The sequence below is a fragment of the Nothobranchius furzeri genome, chromosome 16 (genome assembly GCF_043380555.1).
Source record: "Nothobranchius furzeri strain GRZ-AD chromosome 16, NfurGRZ-RIMD1, whole genome shotgun sequence".
Classification (NCBI taxonomy): Eukaryota; Metazoa; Chordata; class Actinopteri; order Cyprinodontiformes; family Nothobranchiidae; genus Nothobranchius; species Nothobranchius furzeri.
Window position 1 is genome coordinate 557,501 of NC_091756.1, and position 14,858 is coordinate 572,358.

The 14,858-nt window shown below is 45.3% G+C and overlaps 1 protein-coding gene across 5 annotated transcripts in view; it reads right to left on the reverse strand.

Moving 5' to 3' along the window:
• acbd4 (acyl-CoA binding domain containing 4) overlaps positions 1-14,858 on the reverse strand; it is a 31,227-nt gene that overhangs the window by 12,423 nt on the left and 3,946 nt on the right. For 3 of the 5 annotated variants that reach the window (XM_054736356.2, XM_054736353.2, XM_054736355.2), the window contains exons 2-3: positions 12,767-12,887; positions 684-804 (exon numbers count right to left, since the gene is read on the reverse strand). In XM_054736356.2, the coding sequence (XP_054592331.2) occupies positions 684-804; positions 12,767-12,887 (242 nt within the window). Of the gene's footprint in view, positions 1-683; positions 805-3,860; positions 3,946-12,766; positions 12,888-14,858 lie in introns of all 5 variants that reach the window. The other 2 variants (XM_054736357.2, XM_054736354.2) reach the window with 1 other exon arrangement.

Genomic DNA, 14,858 nt, shown 5'->3' on the forward strand with positions numbered 1-14,858 from the left:
CCAGCTGGCTCTGCCCCAGAGCGACATCTGGGAGCCCCTTCTCCCGTTCTCATCGTTGAAAAAATGTTGTCTATCGCGTTGAGAGAACTGACCAGGTCCATTTGTAATCATTTCCAGTTTCCAGAAAAAATGCAGAAGCTCTGTGCACCCAGAGACAGACAAAGAGCCTTGGGATGAGATAGGGAGGAGAGGAGGAAAAAAGCGTCTGAACTCTCCAAGAGCCTAGGAAGTGTAGTGTCTGCACCTGAACTGACCTGCTCGGACCTGAACCTACACCGACTTGTATAAAAAAGCTGCTTCTGTAATTCCCTATATTATTATCATTTCATTGTGTTTATTTCTTAAGTCAAATTTTTTGCTCATCATTTATTGTTCTTGCACCAGGTACTGCAGCAGTCTCCTAATGTTGGGATTCTCACACACGTGGTAATGATTGTGCATGTGTGTACTCGTCTAGACATCAAAGTGAGGACCAATGACAGCGTTTTACCTACAAACTGAGGACATTTTGCTGCTCCTCACTAGTGCAGCGTCACAGCGCTCTACCCATTAAGTGTTAGTCAGGGATGGGACTGGTTATGGTTAGAGTTAGGGTTAGTCACAATCCATTCACTAAAATGAATGGAAGTAAATGATGGTCCTCACAATGAATGCTAGACAAGAATGTGTGTGTGCTGACCTACCAGCTACGTGCGTGAGCAGTGATGCTGGGGGCCGAGGCATGTCACCAATCACTGAGTAGAGAGGCTCAAAGTGATGGAAGAAAGAAGCCGTGGTGTGATTCATGGGCATGGTGTCGATGACCTAAGGAGACCAGATGAAGTCCAGATTAACCACACCTAGTATAGCTTGATTCATCCTGTTCAATCATTACAGAGTGCAGCACTTTACCTCATTAAAACACACACACACACGCACATGCACACACACACACACACACACACACACACACACACACGCACACACACACACACACCTAACCCTTGCTGCTGAAAGAGCTGTGAGCTCCGCACAGGAAGTCATGAACGTGTTTGTCAGAAGCTTAGAGAGAGATTATACATCTCTAACCCTTAGATTAAACATTCATTATATAATGTAATTGTAATTAACCTGTGATGGACTCCTTCAGCTTTACCCAGCAGGTTTCTGGCCCCACACACACCAGGGGGCACACTCTGGACCTTGTTTTTACCCTGAGTATAAATGCTGACAATGTTTGTCCTGAGGACGTTTATATTTCAGATCACCACTGCAGAGATCGTCGGTGATGGTGGCGTCACTTCCTTTTAGAGGGCGACACCGTCCTCTGCTGCCCGCGGATAAAAGGAAGTGACGCCACCATCACCGACGATCTGACGATGGCTAGAGCTATTAACTGAAGCATGTAAAGGTTACCAAATAACTTTTACTAAATCTGCCTCTCCTGACTCCAACCCAGCCCGTCATCCTTCTCTGGTCTCTGGTCAGGTCCCTGCTTACTTTAAGAACGCTGTAATCGTCTTGACCTCTCTCTCTCCATAGCAGCTTCAGACCCATCTCTAAACTTCCGTTCATCTCCAAGATCTTGGAAAAGGTTGTGGCTAAACAACTCACAGCTGCTCTTGATGAACAGAACATCTATGATATGTTCATCAAGAGCAGCTGCGAGTTGTTTAGCCACAACCTTTTCCAAGATCTTGGAGATGAACAGAAAGAAACAAACATCTATGATAGTTTCTTTCTATTCTTTTGTCGTCTTCTTCTTCAACAGACAAAAGGAGTGCCTTTTTGGAGCCTTTACCATATTTCAAAAGTCACCAAATATTGGCCTGACGTAGATTCTGAGTGAAATTTTTGTATTTCAAATTTCACAAAAAAATCGCTAAAGAAAATGGCTCAACAGCACCCCCTGGAAGCAGGAAAAAACAGCACCCTAACGTACCTTTTTTCACTGTGTGAAGTATGAAATTTGGTAAAAACCTTAGTACTCCCCAAGACGCACAGAAAAGTCTCTAGCAGCCTTTGTCAACATCAAACAGAAAGTCGGCTATTTAAACTTAAGTGGTAGTCATTTGTAGGGTCTGTATTTGAATTTTGTGTGCGATTGCTCAGAAGGGATGGGCGATAAAAACTGTCAAATTAAAATTGAGTTTTCATATATGCTGATGGGGCAAAGCCAGGCTGCAAACTGACTACTCGCCAAAAATTATAAATGGCCATGATTTGATAAACTAAAGAAATAGAGTTACAAATTATTCTAGGATTATTCCTCATCCACCAGAAAAATGAATGGTCGATTGATGAAGTCACAAAAGCCACCGCCCAGGACAGAAAAGGTCAAGTTTTACTGAGAAAGGTCCCAAATCTCCCCATTTCACTTTACCACCATAATCTTGTAGCAGGTAATTGAAGACAAGTTAGGCTTGCTTGGCATCAGTTTGTGGGAGCTCTTGAAAAAGGGTGGAGCAGTGATGGCGTAACCCCATGGCGTTAGATATTAACCTGAAAATCTGGTGGGCGTGGCTTAGTTTTTGCAATAGTGCCCCCTAGGCCCATTAAAAATGTCAGCCCTAAGCCATGCTCTGACTGAGGATTGTGAAGTTTGGTACATTTATGTAGTGTTTCGGAACCCACAAAAACGCCATGCTTCATATACACCCAAAGGTGTAGTCGGGCCATTTTGGTCCAAGCACTCCATTTTGTGTTTTTCGCATCCCAGCCGCTTCACACTCGGCCGCGAACCTACCCAGCAAGAGCTGAAGGTCAGAGCTGGATGAAGCTAGGAGGACCACATCATCCGCAAAAAGCAGAGACGAGATTCTCCTGCCACCAAACTCGACACACTCCACACCACGGCTGCGTCTAGAAATTCTGTCCATAAAGGTAATGAACAGAACCGGTGACAAAGGGCAGCCCTGGCGGAGTCCAACCCTCACCAGGAACAGGTCCGACTCACTACCGGCTATGCGGACCAAACTCACGCTCCTCTGGTAAAGGGACTGAATGGCCCTTAACAGAAAGCCACCCACCCCATACTCCTGGAGCGTCCCCCACAGGGTGCCCCTGGGGACACGGTCATAAGCCTTCTCCAAATCCACAAAGCACATGTGGATTGGTTGGGCAAACTCCCATGCCCCCCCCCCCACCCCCACCCCCACCCCCCCCACCCCCCCCATCACCCTTGCAAGGGTATAGAGCTGGTCCACAGTTCCACGGCCAGGACGAAAACCACATTGCTCCTCCTCTATCTGAGATTCAACTATCGATCGGACCCTCCTCTCCAGTACCTTGGAGTAGACCTTTCCAGGGAGGCTGAGGAGTGTGATCCCCCTAAAGTTGGAACACACCCTCAGGTCACCCTTCTTAAAGACGGGGACCACCACCCCAGTCTGCCACAGGAACTGCCCCCGATGACCACGCAATGTTGCAGAGACGTGTCAACCATGACAGCCCTACAACATCCATAGCCTTGAGATACCCAGGACGAACCTCATCCAGAGGTTAACTAGAGGGCTGCAGGTTCACACCCTGCCAGTCTGTTTTTGAGTCCTTGGGCAAGACACTTCACCCACCTTACCTGCTGGTGGTGATGGTCAGAGAGACCTAGCATTGTCAAGCGTTTATGGCAGCCCTACCGCAGTCGGAGTGTCTTGGGGTTAATGAGGCTAGATTGTGGCTCATTACTACTAGCAAGTGAATGTGTGAATGAGAGAGTGACTGTTCTAGGATTCTAGAAGGTGCTTTTAAATGCAGACCCGTTTCCGTTTGATGTGGTTGGATTTTGACCTAAAACAGCACTGTAGCTGCAGCTTAATTACCAGTGATGTTTCTGATAATATCAGTATTAGTTTAAACACGCAACTGAAGAACAATACACATACCTCCTGGGCAACCTTCTTCATCTCTTCTACGTACATGGCCATGGCGCTCTCAGGGCTCAGGTCTCCCAAGCGGTTCCATGCATCCCTGAGACAAACACACCAGCGTAAACACCAGTGGTATCTGCAGCCATTAGCTAAAATCAAATAACTTTTCTTCATTAATGAACACACAGCGCCCCATGTTGACAGAAAAACACAGAATTTAAGGAATTTCTAGAGTGATTAAAAAAGACAAACTGAATTAAAGCTGCAAGCAGCGTCGTTCGGCCTTCGCAGCTCCGCGCCGCTCTGGCCTGGCCGGCAGTCTGGTGCACCCGGGCACGTCTGCTGAACATAAGCATCGACCACTCCGACACCAGAAACCGCGAACGGTCTCCTAGTCTGTACCTCACCCTGACTCAGCATCTTCTCTGAGCCCACCATTAAATTACACATCTAACCACTAAGGGATACTCTATCTTTACCACACTGGTGGTGTGATGACCAAGCCCCCACAATGCGGCTCTAAAATTGGTCTCAACCCGGAAGAACCAAAAATTGCAGTTCCACCTTCATCCACTAGGGGCTGGTGTCAGAAGCGAGCAAATCCTCATTGACTCCCATGTTAAAAATACCAATTTCACAGCAGAAATAAACATGTTTACAGCCTGGTACCAAAACATGTTTTTGGTTTAAATGATCTAGTTTACACTCATGACAACTCTGAGGGGGGTGAATGTTTTTCTCACTCTTCTGTTTAAGTGTATTAAAAGCCTAAAATTCTGTATAATTAATGAGCATCAGACCCACGTGACCACAGAGCTAGCTCCGGGGAAAGGCCTCAGTAGAGCCTCGGTCTGGCCTGGAAACTGCTCCGGGATTTTGAGTCTCTGTGTGTGTGTATTCTTGTTTGGATATTTTTGTGCAATTGTTGGACAAAATGACTTGCTGTGGCATTAATTGCACTAATAGAGCGTCCAAGGAGTCTCCACTTCATTTTTTTCGGTAAGTAAAATTATATTTATGTATTTTAGGTCACTGCCGAGCTGAGCTTAGATTTTAACATGTACTGTTTAACCATGAAATTTAAATGTAATAGGGTAAAACCCAGTGCATTTAACATAATGCTGCACTTTAGAAAATGGGTTGAAATATAACATGTTGGTGGAGCTGGGTTCCCACTATCGGCTTGTGGAGCTCTCGGGAGACCGATGTTTTCCACCCGGTTCTCCGCAGCGGCAGCTCTGCGCAGCGGCAGCTCTGCGCAGCGGCAGCTCTGCGCAGCGGCGCTTGTCTGCTGTGCAGCTGCCGGCTTGTGGAGGTCTCGGGAGACCTCTGTTTTCCACCCGTTTCTCCCCTCCCCGCAGCCCGGTGCATCTCTGTCTGATCGCGGCTTCTGTCTGCTGCGCGGGCTGCCGGCTGGGTCGCGGCTTCTGTTCCATGAAGAAGTTTGTAGGTTGACAACAATCATTTGTGTGCAGTTTGGTGTAAATTGCATCATGCATGTGTTATTCAGGGCCTAATATCTGTCAGGGGGCAGGGCTAAAGCAATATCAACCAATGATCATAGGATTGTGTTGAGTGCCTTTCTGTGATGACATATAGAAAGTTTTGTGCAGTTGTGACCTCGTCTGTAAGAGTTATTACAGTTTCAAAGGTATGTAGGGGGCGCTGTGGTGATATTATATAACGTTCGCCAACCGTTTGTGCCTCATTGGCTAAAGGGCATGATTGTTGATTGCCATGTTCAGTCTCGTGCAGATCGGAGGCTGTTTGTGGAAGTTACAGTCAAACGTAAGGTCACGGCGTCATGCCAGAATTCGCCTTGGCATCAAAGCCTCTCCCTTTATGGAAAGCTATCAGAACTGAATGGCCATTACAGCATCATGAAGACAGTGCATGACCTTAGTGTCATGTTGATTAAATTAGAGGGGACAAATATGGGCAGTTCACCATAAAACAATCGACTTCCTGTTGTCAGGGGGCGGGGCTTAGGTGATGTCAGCTGTTCACATTGTCACTGTCTTGAGATGTGGTCAGTGATCACACAAAGTTTGATATGGATTTGATCAGGGAGTTATTACGTCAAGTAATGTAATGGCGAAAGGAAAAGTTTGAGGCTTAGCCACGCCCACACCTTTCAACTTTTGAAAAATCCGATGTTTGAATTTTTTTTCCCCTATGTCTTAAGAGTAAATAGCAGAATTTTGAAGGCGATTGGTGAAAAGGGCGACGGGGCATCACTCTACAAAATTACGTGAGCAAAAACCACTAAATCGAGTACTTGGACCAAAATGGCCGACCTCCTGTGTGACATTGCGCTTGGCTCCAAGAGACTTTTTTGTAGGTCCTGAGACACCACATTAGTGTACTAAATTTCATAATACTCAGTCAAAGAATGGTTTGGGGCTGACAGTTTTAATGGTCCTAGGGTTGTTATAATAGGCCACGCCCACAAACCTATCACATCCATTTCTATTGGTGGTCAGACTAGGATCACTCACCAGAGAATTCGTAGCAATGTCACGATAACTGAGGAAATGAAAGGCAACACTTGTGCATGGTGCACAGAGGAACTTGAAGGCAGCGAGGCCAGGAAATCGCTGCTGGTTGACTCCCCAGTAGTTGTATGGATCTTCTGTGGCAGGAATAGTTTCTTCTGTAAAATATCCATGCAACTGTGCAGCAGAGCTAGAGGTGCTTGCTGCTAGGGCTGGGGGTAAACGATTATTTTTAAAACGATTATTCTGATGATTATTTTATCGAATAGTCGACTATTCTAATGACTATTTACAGGGTATCTGCAGGTTTAAGAGAGCCAAATTTAAGACTTTTTAAGACCTTTTTTAAGGCCACTTTGACCAAATTTAAGCTATTCTTAAAATTAAATTTAAGCTATAATTTCCAGCTATTGCCTGGAACCGGTGTTAACCACGTCGCAAACGTGGGATTAGCCATCCAGTTACCATTAAACTTGCACTTCCCCATGGCGCAAGCTCCCACTAGCTTAACCAGCTAATGTGCTCATCTAAAAATAGACCCCTTTCACAACCAACTGAATGTGTACGGTTCCGCTTACGCCAACATCATACACAAAAAAAAGCTGAACACCAACTAGAAATTCACGAAAATTTTATAGAAATAAAATAATTTTGTTTATTGGGTCTTTGGTCATTTAAGACCTTTGGAAACGGGATTTAATGATTATTTGTCATTTTTAAGGATTTTTAAGGCCTTAAATTTGGAAAAGCAAATTTAAGACTTTTTAAGACTTTTTAAGGACCCGCGGCTACCCTGTATTTATACAATTAATCTAATGATTATTTTTCTATTGCACAATTAACAAAAACCAGAAAATCTCAAATAAATTCCTCAAAAAAATTGATTAATTGTTACTGTAAGAGAATAAACACTACAGGCCTTCCATTTTGTATAACACTGCTTTTATTGTGTTGGTTGGTTATGTTCTGGTGACGTGTAGAACTTGGGAGAGCAGGCTGCTGCCTGAGAGGTGGTTGGAGACGGAGTGTCTCCATGCTGCTTTGTTTTGGTCACTTATGTGCGTGAGGCGAGTGGTGTTACGACTCTTCCTGGGGAGTTTGGCTCGTGTGCAAAAAGGAAGGGTCAATAACGGGATTTAAAAGTTAAAATGATGATCAGGTTTATTTACAACTACAAAAAATCATAAATCTTTCCATCCACAGGTTGGGAATAATAAAACTAATTCTGCCTGTGGGGAATTAAAACAAAAGTACAAATAACTAGGGATGTCCCACTGGGCAAAGATTACTGGGTTCTGGACCAAAATAAGGATCTCCAAAGGTCCAAACTCTAAACTGGGCGGTTAAACCAAACTCAAGGTGATATTTTACACTAAACCGAAAACCCACAACACTCTAAATGTAATAAAAGGGAGATCTACACCACAAAAAAGATGAACTCTAAACCAAAACGTAACAGCTTATCCCAACACAAGAAGCTGTTAGCGAAGATGCTAACAGTAGCTTTACCAACGTTAAGTTCAAGTTACCAAGTTTAAATAAACCAAAAACACCCAGCAGCAAACAGACCAGCACGGAGGAGAGACTGCTACCACCAAAACAGCTCTCCTCATGTCTGAAAGAAGCTCCTTTATGAAGGGAGAAACGCTCCCGGTGATTTTCTACATCTGCGGTAGAGACGAAGCAGCGCGTCTGACCCCGGAAGTTGTTGTCCGTTGCCGGGAGACGAAGGCGGGCAAAACAGGAAAATAATCTAGTAGCAGACGGACGTTGATCCGGGTCTTCGGTATTTGGCGGAGATGTTAGTGAAGGCGGAGAAGAGGGCGAACTAGAGGAAAAACAGGCAGATTCCTCCTCTATTTACAAACTCCTGTGGATGCAACAAGTGGGCGCGGTGCGTCGACTACCGGATCTGACGTCGACAAATTTTTAGAATCGAGCCGTCGACGTCGTCGAGGCTTCGCTACAGCCCTACTTGCTGCAGCAGGATCTTCCTCACGCTCCTCTCGAATTTTGTCAAATTCTTTCATGAAGGTGCTACTGATTTTGCTTCTGCTTGGAGCTGCTGCTTCTGCTTCCACTGGGGGGGCTTTTCCTGGTGGCTCCAAGGCTTTGGTGGTCTCATCAGTGGTAGCTGTCATCAAGTCTTTGCCCATTTCGTTAGCAAGTCTTTCCTTCCCATATTTGACAGAATCTGTGCGGGTGAAAAATCTGAAAAAGTAATATTTGGAAGTTAGAATAAACAAAACTTCTAAATAAAAACAAAAAGGTGGCAGTAATTTTTCTTCATTATTTAAATATAAAATGTTACTGTTGTATTTAATGTCTTATTTATCTGTTCAAAGCTTTATTAAAATCCTCTAGCATAAGTAAAAAAGGTAGAGAAACATGAAAATGTTTAACTGTACTCTTAAGTTCAAAATGTACAAGTGTGACCTGTCTTTGTACCGTGGGTCCAGCAGTGTAGGAAGTGCATACAGAGGTTCTTCTTCCACGGTGGCAAAGTGTTTGTCCACAGCTGCAAGAAGGGTCTTCTTCATGGGTTTTATTTCAGAGTCAGCCTCGGTTTCCACTGAGAGGAGACGTTTGAGAACGGTGTTGCTCGGGACAACATCAGCGATGGAGGCTGTGCTCACTCTCTTTGTAAACTCCTCAAACGGCTCATCATTTTCTCCAGCAGTGTCTTCTGGCTAGCCGTGGGAACCGAGGGCAGCTCATGGTCAGCAGAATAAGCACACAGCGTTCGCTTCTGTTCAGTCCGACTCTCCACCATGTAGTAGGTGCTATTCCACCTGGTCTTGACATCTGGCTGCAGGCGTTTAGGATGCACGTCTCAAGCTGGATGTCTTGCAGCCGTGAACATGCCAGTGGAGAATGTGTTATGACCACGGTCATAAGGAACATTATTTCTTTTATTTTATACTATTCTTATTTCTAGTGTTGTTTTGAGTGTGCAGGTGCCCTCCTAGGATTGGTGGATGATGGCCAGGGGACGTTTGGATTGGAAGGTCAGCTGGGGCAAAGCTGTTAAAAGGAGCCTGATGAGATGCAGCTGTGTTCTTCATCCTCCACTCATTCCAATCAGCCACCACTTGATGCTCTGTGTTTGTGAGATGCCCTCGTGCTGTTGGGACTAGTACCTGCCACTCGAGGATTCTGTAGGGGTGAACCGCCTTTTTTCTTTGCATTCCTGTTTTCTCCTGTTTTGGATAGTCAGGATTAGCGTTAGGTAAGTTTGGTTGTCAATTATTTCCTTTAAGTTTGTAGGTCAGTTGTCATTCTGAAGTTAGAGGTGATTTGTTTATTGTTTTAGACGTTGGTTCACCCTGAGTTATTAATCCTCCCTCGTCCTTAGTTCATCACCTTGATCTTGTGAATAAATTATTGTTCTCGGACTTCTGGTGTGGTGGTTTGGAATTGGTGGAAGATGGAACCATGTTGATGTTACAGCCTGGCCCTCCTAGACGGGTTGTAACATTAATTGGGGGCTCGTCCTTTTTTTTCTGGCGTTTTGGTTGCGGTTTTGTGTCTGGTTGGTGGTTTAGTTTTGTGTGTGGGGGTGTGTGTGTTTCTGTGCTTATGGATTTTTCCATTGATCAAAATATGTTCAGAGAGGTTTTGCGACAACATTTTGTACAAACGGTGGTGAAATGGCGTCAAAAAGAAAAACAAAAAACTGCCCAAATGGACTAAAATGTCCCTAATGAAGCCTGAGGGTTAATTTCTTAAATGCTTTTAAATGTTTTATATTTTTTATTCAGATATTTTGTTGTGGTTTCTTACGGCAAACTGTGGTCATTTGTTGTGGTCAGGGTTAGGGTCTTTGTTTATCCCTCGGGCCATATGAAGACGCTTTACAAATAAACCTGACACTGAGCTACTGGGGGAGAAGAGACACATGAAAGTGTGCATGGAGTTGGCTAAAGGACACCTGAAGGACCCCGAGATGGTGAGAAGATTCTCTGGTCTGAGATCAAGACAGAACTTTTTGGCCTAAACTCTAACCCCAAAATTCCACCATCTCCGGCACGAACTCCGCAGCAACATCGGTCCCGTTGTAGTCAATCAGAGCTGTTCCACTACTGCGGCCATGCGGCGCAGTGCGCCGCCCTCCGTTCCGCCATCCGGCAAAAACAGGATCGATTCTATTTTTGCCGGACGCCGGAGCACCTCCGCAGTAAATGGACAGGAAACACAACCGCCCAACAGGAAAAGGAGCAAGCACAGCTTCCGTTATTTCACAATAAATCGATAACAAAAGGCGTTTTTTGTTTCATATGCACAGGTTTAACAACTTTTAACAACTATCAATGGCGGCTGAAGTTTAAATGCACAAAATTAAGCCATAAATACAGTTTCCACTATAAAAGTAGTCACACTTTGTTGATCCAAACACTGCTGATCTCTCAACACAAATGATGGGCAGATTAAACAGTTCATGTCGATGCTTCTCCCACACAACGGGTGTTTGGATCTAACTTCCGCGTTTATTGCTCGGACTGTATCGCAAGATCTCGAAAATCCCGCGCATGCTTGTTTGCCCCCCTCAGGTCTCCGCACCGGAGCTGAGCCGTTGTAGAGCGGGTACCAGTAAAATTGAGTTCGGAAGCGAGCGGCAGTGGAAGGCGGGGGGGGCGGAGGTAGTGGAGTTTTGGGGTAAGCGGTTTGTGTGGAGAAAACCAGGGACGACTCGTCACTTGTCCAATACAGTCCCCGCAGTGAAGCATGGCAGTGGCAGCATCATGCTGTGGGGGTGTTTTTCAGCTGCAGGGACAGGGCGACTGGTTGCAATCGAGGGAATAATGAATAGTACAGGGATATCCTGGACAAGGACCTTCTCCAGAGTGCTCAGGATCTCAGATTGGGCCAAAGGTTTACCTTTGTAGTGTGGCCAAGACCATGCGTTTCATCAAATAGGTCAAAAATTATCTTTCTGCAGTGACACAGGATGTGTCAACCTGACACCAGGAGGTGTAAACTTCACCATTATCTGGTATAGCAAGACTCCTGATGCCTCTGAGGACACAAGACTGCTTATCGATCTCCTTTTAGTAAAGTTATCTTTTGTTTTTGGCTCATAGAATAGTGTTTCTTACTTTAAAAGGTATTTACAATCATGTTCTTGTTACCTACAAGATGTTTTAAATCTAAAGTGTTTAATGCCCCCTTCAAATCAGCAGTAGTCTCTCCTATTCTGAAAAAACCTGGTGCAGAACCCAATGATTTTAATAACCTCCGTCCTACCTCCCATTCATCTCCAAAATTTTAGACAAAACCGTTGCATCACAGCTACACACACATCTTCCTTGCAATAACCTCTTTGAACATTTTCAATCTGGTTTCCGACCCCACCACAGTACAGAAACAGCCCTCATCAAAATCACCAATGACCTTCTCTTTGCTGCTGACTGGTTTAATCTTCATTCTAATGCTTCTCAATCTAAGTGCAGCTTTCGACACTATTTTTCACCCCATCCTGCTCAATAGACCTTCTTCTCTAGGTATCACTCACACTCCCCTCAACTGGTTTCAGTCCTGTCTCACCGGCCGCGCTCAGTTCATTCAGTTAAAATATTTTTCCTCACAACCATCCCCAGTCACCTCAGGTGCACCCCAGGGCTCTGTCCTGGGGCCCCTTCTCTTCACAATATACCATAAGATGTGTCAAATTCTGATTTGCCAAATTTATAAACAAAGACGATGAAAACAAAAAATATGACAGGATGCAAAATAGACCCTCCAGCTTCATGCCGTCACCTGAAGATAATCCAGACTAGAAGGGTCATATTCTGAGCTGGCTACGAGCTCCGGTACAAGAGGTCCACGCCATCGGCAGTGTCCATGTCGACCTCCTGACCCCCTTCATAAATAGCCACTGCTATGTTGGCATTTTTGCTGTCTGCAGGCAAATTCTCTTAGTTTTTTATGTATCTTTTGGAGTCAGCTAGCTGTGTGTTTTTGCCCCATATAACAACTATTAGCCCTACTCACTTTTTCAAAGAGCTGCTACTATATGTACAAAATAATTACCTTCTCAAAGGCTTAGTGGTAGAGTGTCTGCCCTGAGACTGGGCCAATCACCAACTCCTCCCACCACAGCCTCATCACATCCAGGATATATTACTGTACCTCCCTTCTCTTTGGTCTCCCCAGCAAATCCCTTCATAAACTGCTGCTTCACCAGAACGCTGCAGAAAGTGTGGGCTCATATCTCCCATCACATCTCCCCATCCTCTCATTTATTTTTCTTCTTAACAAAATCAGCTGAATGAAAACCTTCAAAATGGATTCCTTATTTAATGAATTTGGGAGATGAAAACAAGTCAGGAAACAAACAATAAGGTTTGACCAATCAGTCAACAGTCCAGTGGCCAGGAGCTTTGATGTTCCTAAACCCTCTATCCCAGTGTGCAAACCCATACTTACCATTTGTAGCGTCCCACTGGGTCCCAGAAGCCAGGACGAGGTACTGCACATGGTCCACACATGGCCTGCTTGTACAAACTGTAGAATCTCAGCATCACCTCGTAGGAGGGCTGGTAGCAGCCTACAGACAAGGATGGTAGATCTCCTTGAAATAGTTACATTCATCTTTTTGTAGATATTTCACGTCAGACCACCTGAGGCTTGCTAAAGACTCCCTCATCCAGGAGATGATGAAGATAGAGGACTACAGGGCTGCCAGTAAAGAACCATAGGCAGCAAAGCCCGTGAGCAAGGCACCTTGCAGCCTTGGCAGCATCTTACCCCTTCTTTCCACGGGAGCCGTCAGCAGCACGTCTTGCTCGCGTGAGCTGCTGCTTGGCCCTTCCCACGAGACGCGAAGCAGCAGGGGAGCAGCTGTCACCGACCGAGCACGAAGTCACACGAGTGACTTCGTCAGTAAACACAACAACAAGCAGGAGAAAACTACAACATGGTTTGTGTTTTATGTTCTGTCCGTTTTATAATCGCCAATACGGACCTGAAAAACAAAGGAGACCGCTAGCTAGGTGATAACTTCTCACGGGGCCGCACAGTTAGTAACTTGTTTTTAAGTAAAGCAACCGGAAGGCAGTACATTCTTTATTCTGAAAATCTCGGGAGCTTCTCTCCATTTCCGCGTCCGATTTCCTGTCTTTCCTTCCCCAAAAATGTTGAACTTGACCCGTTTCAGAGGTGTCGCGCGTAGAAAATAGAACCGGCGCGTAAAGGCCGCGACATGCTGCTCCTGAGACGCGGCAGACTCGCGCTGCTGACGGCGTCTGACGGCTGCGGTGGAAAAGGTTCTGTTGACCACAGCGGTTCCTATCAGCAGCTATGACGTGCTGCTGACGGCTCCGGTGGAAAGCCGGGGTTAGATGAGATCTTAGAAGAGTGTCAGCCAGAGGACCAATCTGTGAGTACCACATCAGCAGATGTCCAGGGGCCTCATTTATCAAAAGTACTTAAGCACAGATCTGTGTCTATTTCATGCATAATACATTGTTTGGTATTTATCATGTTGTACTTGTGCGTAGAAACGTTCCTAAATGTAAGAGCATCTCTGAGCGTGCATACGCACAGCAACCAGTGGCAGAACAGGGAAGCACAATACCGAACGTCTCAGTCATCCACGTGTTTCTCATCCACAAGTTTTATGTACCCAGTGTGTAGTTATGTCGGTGGAAAAACGGCTTTTTGCATAATTGGTGCTAAAACCATTAAAAGGCATTAGTGACTGACGGGAATCTGACATGATGTCATGGCTGATCTGTGTTGGTGTAGGATTTACCAGAGCGTGTTCTCTGGAGGGAACGCGTTCTCCGTGAGCGCTCTGATCTCAAAGGAAATCCTTCTGCTGTGCTGGGATCCAGGACCCGTTGTGGCGCGACACAAACCTCACGAATCCGATCCCAGTTCATATTTTATTCTACAACTTGAGAAACTCCCAGAACCTCCTCTGCTCCTTGGTCATACACGCAACCAGAGTTAACGACAGCTCAGAAGAGGCTAAGGCTGCTCTCAGACAACATTTCCAAATGAAACTAACTCCACACAGAAGGACTTCTTAACAAGCCGTGTCTCCACCATTTATCAGATTCAGGTTCTATTTATTCCTGACAGGAACCTCTCCTCTGTCTTGGTCGCGTTTAGAACGTTTGCAACTCAGCAGCCAGTGTCTCGATCTTGTTGTCAATAAAGTTTTCTCTTCTTTTTTTTCCAGGAAACAAAACAGGGAATGCCCTCACGGGCTGAGGACGTAGCATGACCAATTATGGTTAATTGAGGGCGCTTCTGTATGTAAATGGCGAACGGACACGAGCACCATAGAGGCCACCACATGTTTCATAAATCAGTCTTTTGATTGTTCGTACACACGTTCTGAATGTCGGTCTTAGGAGGGACTGTAGGACAGTTTCTACCAACGTATGATAAATGAAGTCCCTGGTGCGGATCTACCTTTCAGAGCAAACCATCCCTAGAAAAAGCAATCCTCTAGACTACTGGACTAGAAAAAGCAATCCTCTAGACTACTGGACTAGAAAAAGCAATCCTC